We start from the raw sequence: 13,532 nt of genomic DNA, 5'->3' as shown, positions 1-13,532 counted from the left end.
GACTCCCAGTTACCTCACCACCCACCGTTCAGAGGAATGTCCAGGAGCTGATCATGCCCTGTTGCTTTAACATTGTAAGACCCCTTTCTACCCACTCCAGGATGGGACAGTCTAATGGGTACCAGCTTGCTGTGGCCTCCTTTGCTGGGCAAAGCAATAGAGAGCCCTTCTGTCCCAGCTCACCCAAAATTCTGTCTCTGAGATTCAATTCAGCATTGGTACACAGAGTCTGGGTTTCAGCATCACTCCTCAAAAAGTGTCATCAAATTCATAAAGAGAGAGTGCAGCCATCTCTTGGACTGGATGTAGCAATAACATTTTTTTCATTGTTGAGAGCTGTTGAATTCAGTCATTATCCCAAGAACTAAAAAGAGTTGGTTCTGAATTCAGTTCAGAAATCAAAAATTTTGAAATTTACCTCGAAACAAAACAGAATTCTCATTTGGCTTTATTTTTGCTCTTCAGTTACCTAATGTGCAGGTTGGATGAATAAAGCATACACAGCTACAGGCTTTCTACTTAACTTCTGGGCTTGCATTAAAATACTGTTCACCCTCATACCCTTCTCCTTAACCCTTCCTATTTCTTTTCCACTCTTCTTCTGTACTGCAGATTTTTCTCACTATTGTACAAAGAAATTGGGATATATATTTTCACGGTAATTCATTTTTGGAATTTTGTCACCTTACGTAGTGACTTCTTCCAAGATATTTTTTCCCAATTAAGAACAATTCATAGAGACAGAAAAGTTATTAGGGGTTATTGTTTAATGGGTTTTCAATTTCAATTTTGTAAGATAAATTTCTGAAGATGCTGGTGATGATGGTTGCCCAACAATATGAACATACTTAAAAATGGTAAATTGTATATAATATATTGGAGAAGGAAATGGCAACCCACTCCAGAATTCTTGCCTGGAGAATCCTGTGGACAGAGGAGCCTGGTGGGCTGCTGTCCATGGGGTCGCACAGAGTTGGACACAACTGAAGTGACTTAGCAGAAGCAGCATATAATATATATTTTACCACACTTTAAAATTTTTTAATTTGTCTTTAATTTTAATGATTAAAAAAACCTCATAGCTTTCCATTATTCTGAAGATCCAAAATAATGGTACAACTTTCAGTTGTTCTGTAGGATCCAGCCGGCTTGGCCCTGCCTATCCCTCCAGCTTATCACATACATTGCCTCTTCGCTGCAGCCACCCTGACTACGTTTTCAAAGACATCAGACTCCTTCCACCTCAGGGCTCTGGTGCCTGCTGATTAATCTGTCAGGAGCAGACAAATCCACATGCAAGTAACCCTTTTTTATTTTGTTGAGCTCTCTGGCCCCAATGACCTCATCAGGCAGAACTGCTGCAACAAAATCTGCATTTTAACAAGATCCCCAGGTAATTTGTGTACACATGAAAGTTTGAGAGTCCCGCTGCAGATGACTGATGAGTACAAACACAGAAAACAATAATCATTATATCCCCCAACACTTTTCTGGAGTTTTCCTTCTTTGCGTCTAGTTAGTTCAGACTGAAAAACTCAAAGCGCCAGAAAGGGATGGGAATAAACCCTAGTGTCTGCTGCCACCTTGTGGTGAGAAGTTCCAACCCAGCAAGAATTTGCTCTCCTCCAGGAAATAAACCAAATGTCAAAAGGGAGGGGTGGGCCCAACTTTCTCAGCCATGTGTTTTGAGAGATCACTACAAAATAGCCCAAGGGGTGTACTGTGAGAAAGCCAAATAAAAACTGGACGGAGAGCATTCATCAGTTCTACATGAAAGATCTAACAAAAGCTGGGGTCACTGGAATTAGTGGTGGTGGTCTCGGTTCTTCCCTGTTTGGAATGCAGACGTGCACATTTGAATGTGATAATCAGTTGGTGTGTGATTACTTTATTACCAACCCAAATGGCAGTGGTTAGACAAGCAGGTCACCTATTCACATCTGCCTTGCCCTGGAGTCTGCAACATGACGGAATTTCCCACTGCTCTGTCAACTGCATCATTGATGACCTCTGTAAAGTGGTAAACAGGGCCAGTCCCACAAATGATGTGTGTAACACCTGGAAGGGAATAAGGAAGCAATTCCAAAAGTTTTCCTACATACTTTACCCCCAAACAGCCCTGGAGTTAAAAGAGCCTCAGTCACTGGATGATTTTGTTTTGTAGTCTGTGAGCCTAAGAGCTAAAGAAATTAACAACGACTACTGCAGGTGAGGTTGACAGCAATGGGCCACCCTCACCTGTATACTCCAGAGCGCTTTAAGGGTGCTTACGAAAGAGCTGGCCAGTACCGAAGATTTCAGCAGCCCAGAAAGAGAAGCGGCTCCTTCCAAAGGAAAGGGATTGAAGGGTAGGAAACTGGGGCTCATTTTCTTCTCTCTTGAGTGAGATGCTATGGATTTTGCGTTAAACAATATTCACTGTGCTGATCAGAAAAAAGTAGCATGTTTTTAAGCACTGCATTTAGAAATGAAGGCTCCCTGTGGATTAGAGGGAACAGAGACAGCATACATAGACAGCATATATACATTGGATCAGGGAATCTAGTGCCACGATGGAAGCCTCGTTTTGTGATCAGAAAAGTCTTCATTGTAATGGGAAAACCTTGCCTTTCTACCTGAACTTGAGATTTATTGTCACATATGATATTAAAATTCATAGATACTAAGTTGATATTTCAATCTCACAGTTTTAGACAGCAAATACTATTATTTTGAAAAACCAATAGTGCATTTTTCAAAATAAGTCCATGATCAGTGCTCTCTCCATTCCCCTTTCCAGCAATTTGGGCTGTTGTAATGCGTACTAATTATATTTTACCCACGTACATGCTCTTTAATGTAACCTAAAAACTGTCTTATACCTCATATTTCTTGCCAGTGGCAAAACCATGAAGACAAGCATGGAATACTCCAAATGTAATACATTTTAATTTGGAAAGGCAGTGAGATGATTATTTTCCAATTTGGAGAGTATTCTTCCTTACCAAATTCACGAGCAATAGCTCAGGTAGGTAGTAAAGAGTCATTTTCATGAGACCTAAAGTATCAAAGACCGGACTTCTGAACTTCCATGGGCAAAATGAAATTTTGCAGAGATTTCCACTTCCAATAAAAAAATAGGGGTTAAAAAGAGAGGCAATACAACCAAATAAATTCACAACCAACCAAGATACTTAAAAGGTTAATGGTAGCAGTTCTATTCCTAGGCTTTGGAGCAAAATCATCTTATTAATTATGTTATAAATAGATTGGGAATGAGGGTGGGGGGATGGGACTAGGAGATGCATCTTGGAGATTCAGAAACTGCTTAGAGCTGGGCTTTTTACTTGATGGGGGTTGCGTGGATGACCTTGGGGGTTCCTGAGCCTCCTACATTGTACTCCCATGTGTGTGTGTATTTATGGTAGTAGAAACTGATGGTTTTATTAAAAGTTCTCTTAGGGGTCCATGGGAGATTAGTCCTAGCCCATAAATGATTTTTTATCTCGAAATAGAAGACTAATTTTTAAAAATCTCTGGAATTTTATGGATATCATTGCTTTGGATGAAACTAACATCAAAGTAGTTAATCAAGGAAGAATATTAGGTAAATGAGGGTATCATGGAACGTGTGATACTCACTTAGCACAGAAGCTAACAGAATAGACTTTGGGGTCAGATTATCTGGGCATAAATTATTTAAGCTTTCCAAGTTTTAATTTCCTCATTTGTAAAATGGAGATGATAGTAGGAGGATTAAAATATGTAATACATATGAAAGAACTTAGATGAGTGTTTAGCACATAAAAGTCTACTAAGAAGTATTACCTATTTTATTACTGAAATGATGAAGATATTATTTATTTGGAATTTTGGAAATATGCATTTATAATTGCTCTCTCTAAATCAGTATTCTGCATAAAATGGAGCATTTATAGGACCTTGAAGAATATGTTTTTTATTAACTACCCTAGCAGACACTCTCATGTCTCATCACCATTTGGAACCACATTTTGAAGTCCAGCAAAAAAATATCTCAAACCATGATTGAAATGAGATCACCAATTTGCCAATATGAGGTAATATATTCTAACAGTCACAAACCAAGATTAAAATCTGCATTCTATGCTCCATCAATTAAATTAATATCTCTGTGTCTCAGCTTACTCATTAGTAAACTGAAGATAACAATATAAACTACCAGCCCTGAGGATTAAGTGAGATAGTGGCCAGAATGCACTTCTAGAGTTCAGCAACAAAATATCAAGTAGTTGCTTTGGATTTGATGCTTCGTCTTTAGTTTTCTTTTTTTGAACTGTATAAGTTGTTCACATTTGCAGTTGATTTTCATGATTCCAATGTTTCATTTTTAACTTTTCAATTTCCTTGACACAAATTATTTTTCCTTTGTTCAGATGGCATAGAGCTGTGTCTACCAACTTAGTAAAACAAAATGTATTGGTCCCTAAAGAGGAGTCATCCAGTGATAGTGACATGGAATTTCACAAGAGCCAGCAAAATCAGAAGAAAAATTTGGTGAGGAAAGTGAAGACTGTTTTGGGGAGGATGCTGTCACACGTACAGAAGCAAGCCAGCAAGTGTCAACGAAGAGGGTGCCCCAAACCACAAGGAAACCCTCCTTCCAAATACGCAGAGCCTTCTTCCTAGAATTGTCAAGGAGCTTCCATCACCCAAGTTATTTACCGAACCAAGAATGAGAAAGCTCTCCCAGAATGGTAATCCAAGTCAACATACGGTCCAGTGTCAAGGCCAAGAGAGAAAATGAAATAGGACAGCTTTTGTTGTTACCCACAGAATAGCATTTCTGGGGAGCTTGTCTGAAATGCAGAAGTTAAGGCCCCACCCAGGGCTACTGAGTCAGAATCTGCCTTTTAGAAAGATTCCCAGGTGATGTGTGTGTGTGTGTATACATCTTCAAAAGCTCTGAATTAGATTACATTTGAGGTCACTCCCAGTCCAGTTAGTCAGTGGTCTCATCAGTCTAAAACTACTTTTCATTTAAATATTAGATGTGAAAAAAATAAATAAATAAATAAATGTTAGATGTGTACATAGGTGTATATATATGTATATGCATATATACATACACATATATTAGAAAATCAAACCAAAGTGGGATTTTCTGGTTTTATTTCTGGAGAAAGAAGTGAGGGAGATTTTCAAATGGCTGCTTCCAACAGACAAAGTTGTGGTGAGAATTCCATTTTAAAAATGTATGATTGAAAAAAAAAAATGTGTGATTGGTAAGTTGTAAAGGAAATTTTATTTTATTATATCTACTTCCCACATACTTTGTGAAGAATTGGCGTTTGAACTGTTGACAATTTCTTTTGTGACAGGGTAATGATGTTTGGTGGGGGAGGGGTCATGTGAGTGATGACTACTATTTGCATTCTCCTTTTTAAAATTGATAGACTTTTTTGTAGAGCAATTTTAGGTAAACTGGAAAAATTGAGTAGAAAATACAGAAATTTCCTCTATACCCTCCTCTCCTTACCCCACAGTTTCCTCTATTATGAACTTCTTGCCTTAGTACCGTTGATGAGCCCATGTTAACATATTATTATTAACACTAGTCCACAGTTTACGCTGGACTTCCCTGGTGGCTAGGTTGGTAAAGAATCCACCTGTGATGCAGGAGACCCAGGTTAGATCCCTAACTTGGAGAAGAAATGGCAATCCACTCCCACTATTCTTGCCTGGAGAATCCCATGGACAGAGGAGTCTGGCAGGCTACAGTCCATGGTGTCAAAAGAATTGGACACAACTTAGCAAGTAAACAACCACCGTAGTTTACATTAGGATTCACTGTTTGCCCCACACAGTTCCGTGGGTTTGAAAAACTCGCCATGTAATTTCTCTCTCATTACAATACCATACAGAAGAGCTTCAGTGCCATAAATACCCTTTGTATGTTTCTAGTGCCCTTTACAGTACAGCATTCAGAAACATATAGAATACTTATGTATATGTAGGTGATTCACACGTATCTTCAAATTTCACATCATGATAAGGCTTGGTAGATACTTTTTCCAGAAAAAACAAAAACTGATGGCCTCCAGCTGACACATTGCCCTTTCAAACAAACTCTCTCTTCTGGAAAAACACAACTAATACAAGCATCCAAGCATCTGGCAATTACCTGATATAGATTGACCTGCCTGTTTCTATTGAAAACAACAAAGAGGACACACTTCTCTACTGATGGGGCTGGAGTTGAAGAGTCCAGCAGAAAACAGAGGACCAGAACCTTCCACCACATCCCATGCATTGGCTTATTTTTATCATAGCTGAAATAACAAATCTCTACACTAAGATTTCTCCAAGAAACTTGCCCATTTTTCAGGCTGCAGCTCGAACATTCTGATTCTCAACTGTGGCTGAAAGACAGTTGCTCATCCCTGTTGATCCTCATTAGGCTATAAAACGAATATGTAGTAAATACATATTATGTGGCAGGCATGCTGAAAGGGACAGTACAGGTGTGGTCTCTACCCTCCTTGAGTTACAGAGGGCATGGAGGGGCATTTCAATGTCATGCAGATATTTACCTCTGATGCAAAGAAGAAGCACAGGATAGGGTGGGTACACGTCATGAATGCTGGCTTTAGAGGAGGGGGCTCGAGAAAGCCTCGCTAAAGAATGGACAACTCAGATGAGATCTGAAGAACTAGAGTTAGATAAGGAAAAAGTGGTGAGAACAGTTTTCCAGGAAGAGGGCAGAGCATGTTCAAGTCCCAGCGTCAAGAGAGCACTGGGCATAATTAAGGCCTGAAGGTAATCCGGCCAGCGAGAGTCTGCTGAATAAGGTGATAAGTGTGTTTGTAAACCATGTTAAGAAATTTTAACCTTTCCTAAGGGTGATAAGATATTTTCAAGCTGGGGATTTATATGATTTGAAGGGCGTTTTTTAAAGGTAGCTCAGACCGCAGGGTAGAGACTGGATTGGAGGAGGGTAAGATCTGATGCAGGAGGAATGATAAACAGGCTCTTGCATTCATCCAAGGCAACGGATAATATTAGCTGGGGCTGGTCATGGGCAGTGGGGGTGGTGAGGTGGAAGAGAATGTTCACTGTCAGGAGTTGCAAGATTTGGGCAAGAGCTGACAGTGGAGGGTGGTGGAGAAAGAAGCGTCCCTGGGTTGAGCATCCATGTTGAAGGTAGAGCCACCAGCCCCTGAGCTGAGGAGCCGTGGTTCCTCAATGCAGTCACCAAGTGACCCGAAGCAGATGAAATTGATCTTAGGTGCTATGCACAGCATGAAAACTCCGAGACAGACCACGCTGCACACCCTGCTTTTCCCAGTGCCTTTTGTGACCCCTTTCCCTACATCAAGGAAAAAGTCTCATCTTCTTCCCTTTTTCTACCTTAGTAAAACAGAGAGTAACCTCAAGTTTACTGCGTTCTGTTGGCAATAACATGATTTTGATTTTACCATCCTAGTCTCAGTGTCTATATTTATGATTCTGGTTTTTGATTTATGATAGTGTTTTAAGTTTCCTTTATAAGTATGTTTATTGTGTCAAGAACTGATTTTTTTTTTATGAGGATGCTTTTTTCCCTTATCTTTTGGCTGTGCCACATAGCCTGTGGGATCTTAGATCCCTGTCCAGGGATAGAACCCGAACCACCACCTGCATTGGCAGCGAGGGCTCCTAACAGTGGACCACCAGAGAAGTCCCAAGAATTGAACTGATAGAGGAAAATATTAAGGACTCTAGGATTCACAGGGCTCCTAGAATGTGGGAAACACTATTAAGATGGTATGTGAATGACTGAGCCTTGAGCCACTTTGCTGGAGAATACACTTAAACTTGTCTTCGTCAACAGCAAACAGTCATTGGGTTGTCTTGTATGTTAGAGGGTGCTTTTCCTAATTCCACAAGAGTTACAGGGAAGAGCAACAGAGGGCAAAAGTGAAGTCTCAAAAACAGTTATCAACCACCTTGTCAAGATGGGTTGGTGACTGTGGAGGTCATGACCAGAAGAAAAGGTCAAGTGTTCAAGAGAAAGTGTGAGATTCAGCAAAGCAAGTCCATTTTCAATTTTAACCCCAAAGAAAAAAAGCCACTGAAATTGCATGTCATGCTTGCTTTTCAGGAGACTTTCTAATAGCAGGCATATGTTTATTATTGTGATCCTTCAAGATTGTCTGTTTTCTCCCCCCCTCACTCCCTCTAAGCAACTATACAACTTGACGTTGTTGAAGCAGAGACAGAGGCGATAACCCAAAGAAATACACTCCTCCGAGCCAGGAGAACCACCAAGCGTTTATCTGTGGCATCACTTCCTCCAGGAATGCAAAAGGTAAAATGCAGAAACAAACTTGTGCCTAAAGACTTACACAGAAGTCAGTGTTCAGGGCTGTTGTGAAAACCAAGTTCTCTCCCATTTAAAGCTGCCTTTTGTGTCTCCACTCCTAGAATTCAGGGCACAAGTGGACTTGCCAGGTCTGATTCCTCTACTTCTGAGCCCGAGTGGTTCAGCTTCTGCTATAATCTGGGCAACAGTAGGGTTTGCCGCTTTATATTGACTTGGTCAGCTGTTCAAATATCAAGTTGGTATATTAGCATCTGGCATATCATGCATGCTCTGTGGAGAGATATTCTCCAGACCAACCCCACAGAATTTCTGCAAGGATGCAAACATTTGTCCAAAACAGTAGCCATTATCATGTGTACTTTTAAGCCTTTGCATATGGCCAGTTGTTGTTCAGTCCCTCAGTCGTGTCTGACTCTTTACAAACCTACGGACTGCAGCATGCCAGGCTCCTCTGTCCTTCACTGTCTCCAGGAGATTGCTCAAATTTATGTCCATTGAGCCCATGATGCTACATAACCATCTCATCCTCTGTCACCCCCTTCTCCTTTTGCCATCAGTCTTTCCCAGCTGATGTGGCGGTACAATTGAGGAATTGAATTTTAAATTTCATTTCATTATAATTGAAATTAACATACAAATAGAACATGTGTATATTATAGATGGTGCAGCACTTGATGATCCAGGACACTCCAACCCAAGGCTTGTACTTATCTGTACTTAGATCAAGTTTGTGCCTAAATTGCCCATGCTATTTTTCAATAGAATCTGAAGTATTATTTTTTTAGACATAATAAGCATTTATTAAAGCTGACTATGTTCCAAACCCTCTTCTAAGTGCTTTAAAAATATCAACTCAGGTATTTCTTACAACAGCCCTATCAAGTAGATAGCAATCAGTCAGTTCAGTCGCTCCGTCGTGTCCGACTCTTTTTGACCCCATGAATCCCAGCACGCCAGGCCTCCCTGTCCATCACAAACTCCCGGAGTGTACTCAAACTCATGCCCATTGAGTCGGTGATGCCATCCAGCCATCTCATCCTCTGTTGTCCCCATCTCCTCCTGCCCCCAATCCCTCCCAGCATCAGGGTCTTTTCCAGCGAGTCAACTCTTTGCATTAGGTGGCCAAAGTACTGGAGTTTCATCTTCAGCATCAGTCCTTCCAATGAACACCCAGGACTTAGCTCCTTCAGGAAGGACTGGTTTGATCTCCTTGCAGTAGTCCAAGGGACTCTCAAGAGTCTCCTCCCAACACCACAGTTCAAAAGCATCAATTTTTTGGCACTCAGCTTTCTTCACAGTCCAACTCTCACATCCATACATGACCACTGGAAAAACCATAGCCTTGACCAGACAGACCTTTGTTGGCAAAGTAATGTCTCTGCTTTTTAATATGTTGTCTAGGTTAGTCATAACTTTCCTTCCAAGGAGTAAGTGTCTTTTAATTTCATGGCTGCAATCACCATCTGCAGTGATTTTGGAACCCAAAAAAATAAAGTCTGACACTGTTTCCACTGTCTCCCCATCTATTTCCCATGAGGTGATGGGACCAGATGCCGTGATCTTAGTTTTCTGAATGTTGAGCTTTAAGCCAATGTTTTCACTCTCCTCTTTCACTTTCATCAAGAGGCTTTTTAGTTCCTCTTCACTCTCTGCCATAAGGGTGGTGTCATCTGCATATCTGAGGTTATTGGTATTTCTCCCGGCAATCTTGATTCCAGCTTGTGCTTCTTCCAGCCCAGCGTTTCTCATGATGTACTCTGCATGTAAGTTAAATAAGCAGGGTAACAATATACAGCCTTGACGTACTCCTTTTCCTATTTGGAACCAGTGTGTTGTTCCATGTCCAGTTCTAACTATTGCTTCCTGATCTGCATACAGGTTTCTGAAGAGGCAGGTCAGGTGGTCTGGTATTCCCATCTCCTTCAGAATTTTCCACAGTTTATTGTGATCCACACAGTCGAAGGCTTTGGCGTAGTCAATAAAGCAGAAATAGATGTTTTTCTGGAACTCTCTTGCTTTTTCGATGATCCAGCAGATATTGGCAATTTGATCTCTGGTTCCTCTGCCTTTTCTAAAACCAGCTTGAACATATGGAAGGTCTCGGTTCACGTATTGCTGAAGCCTGGCTTGGAGAATTTTGAGCATTACTTTACTAGCATGTGAGATGAGTGCAAGTGTGCGGTAGTTTGAGCATTCTTTGGGATTGCCTTTCTTAGGGATTGGAATAAAAACGGACTTTTTCCAGTCCTGCGCCCACTGCTGAGTTTTCCAAATTTGCTGGCATATTGAGTGCAGCACTTTCACAGCATCATCTTTCAGGATTTGAAATAGCTCAACTGGAATTCCATCACATCCACTAGCTTTGTTCGTATTGATGCTTTCTAAGGATCACTTGACTTCACATTCCAGGATGTCTGGCTCTAGGTGATAGCTCTCAGAATATTCTCATATACTCTCATATGTTCTCATATATTTGAATCAGTTGTCCACGTTTTGAAATTAGAATCGTTCAAACAAAAGTCTGGATTTTCAACTTCCTTTTGAAAAATAAGAGGATTTGGCAACATGGAGCTTGCAGTCCCCCCAGCAACAGCAGGAGCTACACAGAGGCCACCCCCTTTGCAGGAGGCCCGTTCTCTCTGGTCCATGCCAGCCCCACCTGAGCCTGTTTTTCAAAACCTGCCTGACCCTTCAAGACATTTGACTTTTTAATAACGGTATTCAACACACAGAAATAACTTAGGTAATTACCAAGTTAAGTGCTTAGTAGAAAAAAAAAAAACCAAACCACTGGGTTTTATGAGAGAGAAACAAGAGGAGTTGTGCTCTCGTTAGATTGGGGAAGCTTCTGCAAGTGATGTTGGAGCCGGGGCGAGCTGGCAGGGCTTCTCGGGTGGCTCAGTGATAAATCTGCCTGGCAACACAGGAGATGCAAGTTCCATCCCTGGGTTGGGAACAACCCCTGGAGGAGGAACAGCAACCCACTCCAGTATTTTTGCCTGGGAAGTCCCAAGGACAGAGGAGCCTGGCAGGCTATAGCCCATGGGGTCACAAAAGAGTCAGACACGATTGAGTGACTGAGCATGCACGCAGGAGCCGTCAGGGCAGGGCAGAGGTTCCACAGACTCATTTGTCAACTCGGGCAAAGGGCACGACCCAAATGTGATTGCACAACCCACTTTGTGTAGGTCTCACAGTAGTCCTCATGGTAATTACTAAACACAAGGGGAAGGAAGAGCGAACCTAGTAAGACTAAAAAGGCCATATTAGCCAGGAGCCATGACCTAGGAATGAGTTTTAATAGCACAGGTACTTGTAACCAGCAAGCCAGGGACCATGGGAAGGGTATCAGGCATGCAATGAAAAGAACCCAGAGCTTTCTTTTTCATGTTTGGAAACATGTCTGCCATGAAAATAAGGAAACCTGCAGAAAAGAGACCAGATTAGCAACTGGATCCAGTGATAATGAGCTTTCTGGGGCCCTCGTCTACAACAGCCCCACACTCTGACTGTGCTCAGCGGCTACAGAGGCAATTTCTTCTTCTTCCCCTTACGAATGACCTGTTTTTTTTCCTGACACTATATATTCTTTCAGAACCAGACAATCTCATTTCTCTGCACCCTATAGATCTCTTCAAAGAGAGCTCTGGGCACAAAGGAGATGCATGGGGCGTGGAGAATAATATGAATACGGCCTCCAATCCAATGTTGTTATGTGGCAAATATTCAGTTTAAAAGAGGATGTCGCAAGGGTAAGGGTGTTCACTGAAGCACCGTCACAGAAATAATGGTGGCACTTCTTAATCTGATGTGTTTTTACATTTTTATGATAGGTTCCATATTCATCAAAAAAGAGACCACACTTTCTGATATTTAAAAGAAGCACAGCATGGAAAACATTCTCCAGAAATCAGATTTGACAGTGGGAAAGCTTCAAATGCAGGTAGTGGACAAAGGTTTTTACTTTGTGTTTCAAAAGCATCAGAGGCCTGGGCTCCACGGAACGCACAGCCCGGCTAGACAGCGTGGCTATGGGACGAAACTAATGATTAGCATGAAGGCATCCTGTTAGTGGGGGGCGTTTGAGAGTGGCTAAGGGATCGCTGAGGGCACGGAGGATGATGCTGTGTGCCTCCTAAATGGTAAAGTTAATTCACTTAAAATGAAGCCACACACACACGAGGGTTTGAGGAGATGAGATTGTCTTTAGCACTGGGTGGTAAATGCATGTTTTCAAGCTCTGATTGCTATGACTTGAATTAGAATAATACTTTGGGACTTGCAGACATCCACCAGTTCCTGAACTCATCTCTCAGGAAAAACAGCTCTCCCTGGGGTGTGGCCAAGGCTTTCTAACACATGGCTTCGTTTCTTTGTCTTGGGCTGTCATAGGTGGATGACCTCATAGAAACAGTGACAAATAAATCCATGAAGTTATTGGCCCAAAGACATGCTGAACTTCAACAGTGTGAGTTTCTAGGGGATGAAATTCTTCGGTCTTAGAAGCAGTTCCAGAGGATGTCCAAGCGAACCATGAGAAAGTATAAATTGAAAAATGTGTGTTTCCCATGTACCTGGTCCTGCTTCTGATTCTGTTTCTGATGCCATAAAAGTTATGTTCATAGGGATTCTTATCTCTTGGTATATAATCCTGAATAAATTTCTCTTAATCAGTTGGGGTGGGGGTGAGTTTAAAAATATTCTGCCCAAAGTCCTTATAAAAATATTCGGCCCAATAGTCCTTTTACAAAAATTGATTTTTAATTTTGAGTCAATATAAGCAAATTTTTGCTTCATAATTTTTACTAATAATGGAAAATAGAAATATTTACCAGGGCATACCAATTCTACAAAGAAATTTCTTCCATGATTTGCCAGATGAAATTAGAGGAAGCACTTAAAGGTATTTTGACACTTTCACTGTGACTACTATTGAGCTAACTTTAAACCTTTGTTTTTAAAGAGAAGAGTTCTTATTAAAATTACAAAAATGTAACATTATTAAGGTATGATTCATGCAAAGTGTCATGTTTCTGAACTAAAATGAATGGATAAGGATGGAACCTAGCAAGTATTAGACATATAATTCAATCCTTAAGAAAAGTACATGTGATTCAGACTTAGTTTAAATTTATAAAAAGATCATGAAATCCTTTCTTGCAAGACTCTTGAAAATGACTCCTACAGAAGAAAACAATAGAGAGAAAAT

General features: G+C 41.0%; 1 protein-coding gene across 1 annotated transcript; it reads left to right on the top strand.

Annotated features, from left to right (window-relative positions):
• The first annotated feature begins 2,223 nt into the window (after nt 1-2,223).
• On the top strand, nt 2,224-12,913 carry C24H3orf49 (chromosome 24 C3orf49 homolog). The gene is given in 7 exon segments (XM_043885688.1): nt 2,224-2,348; nt 4,395-4,556; nt 4,558-4,715; nt 8,184-8,308; nt 12,157-12,196; nt 12,199-12,266; nt 12,716-12,913. Coding segments are annotated over 7 exon segments (876 nt in total).
• Nucleotides 12,914-13,532: the final 619 nt, after the last annotated feature.

This window comes from Cervus elaphus, chromosome 24 (genome assembly GCF_910594005.1).
Source record: "Cervus elaphus chromosome 24, mCerEla1.1, whole genome shotgun sequence".
In the NCBI taxonomy this organism is placed as follows: domain Eukaryota; kingdom Metazoa; phylum Chordata; class Mammalia; order Artiodactyla; family Cervidae; genus Cervus; species Cervus elaphus.
The sequence above is the reverse complement of the archived record's forward strand: the minus strand, read 5'-3'. Positions and strand labels throughout refer to the sequence as shown.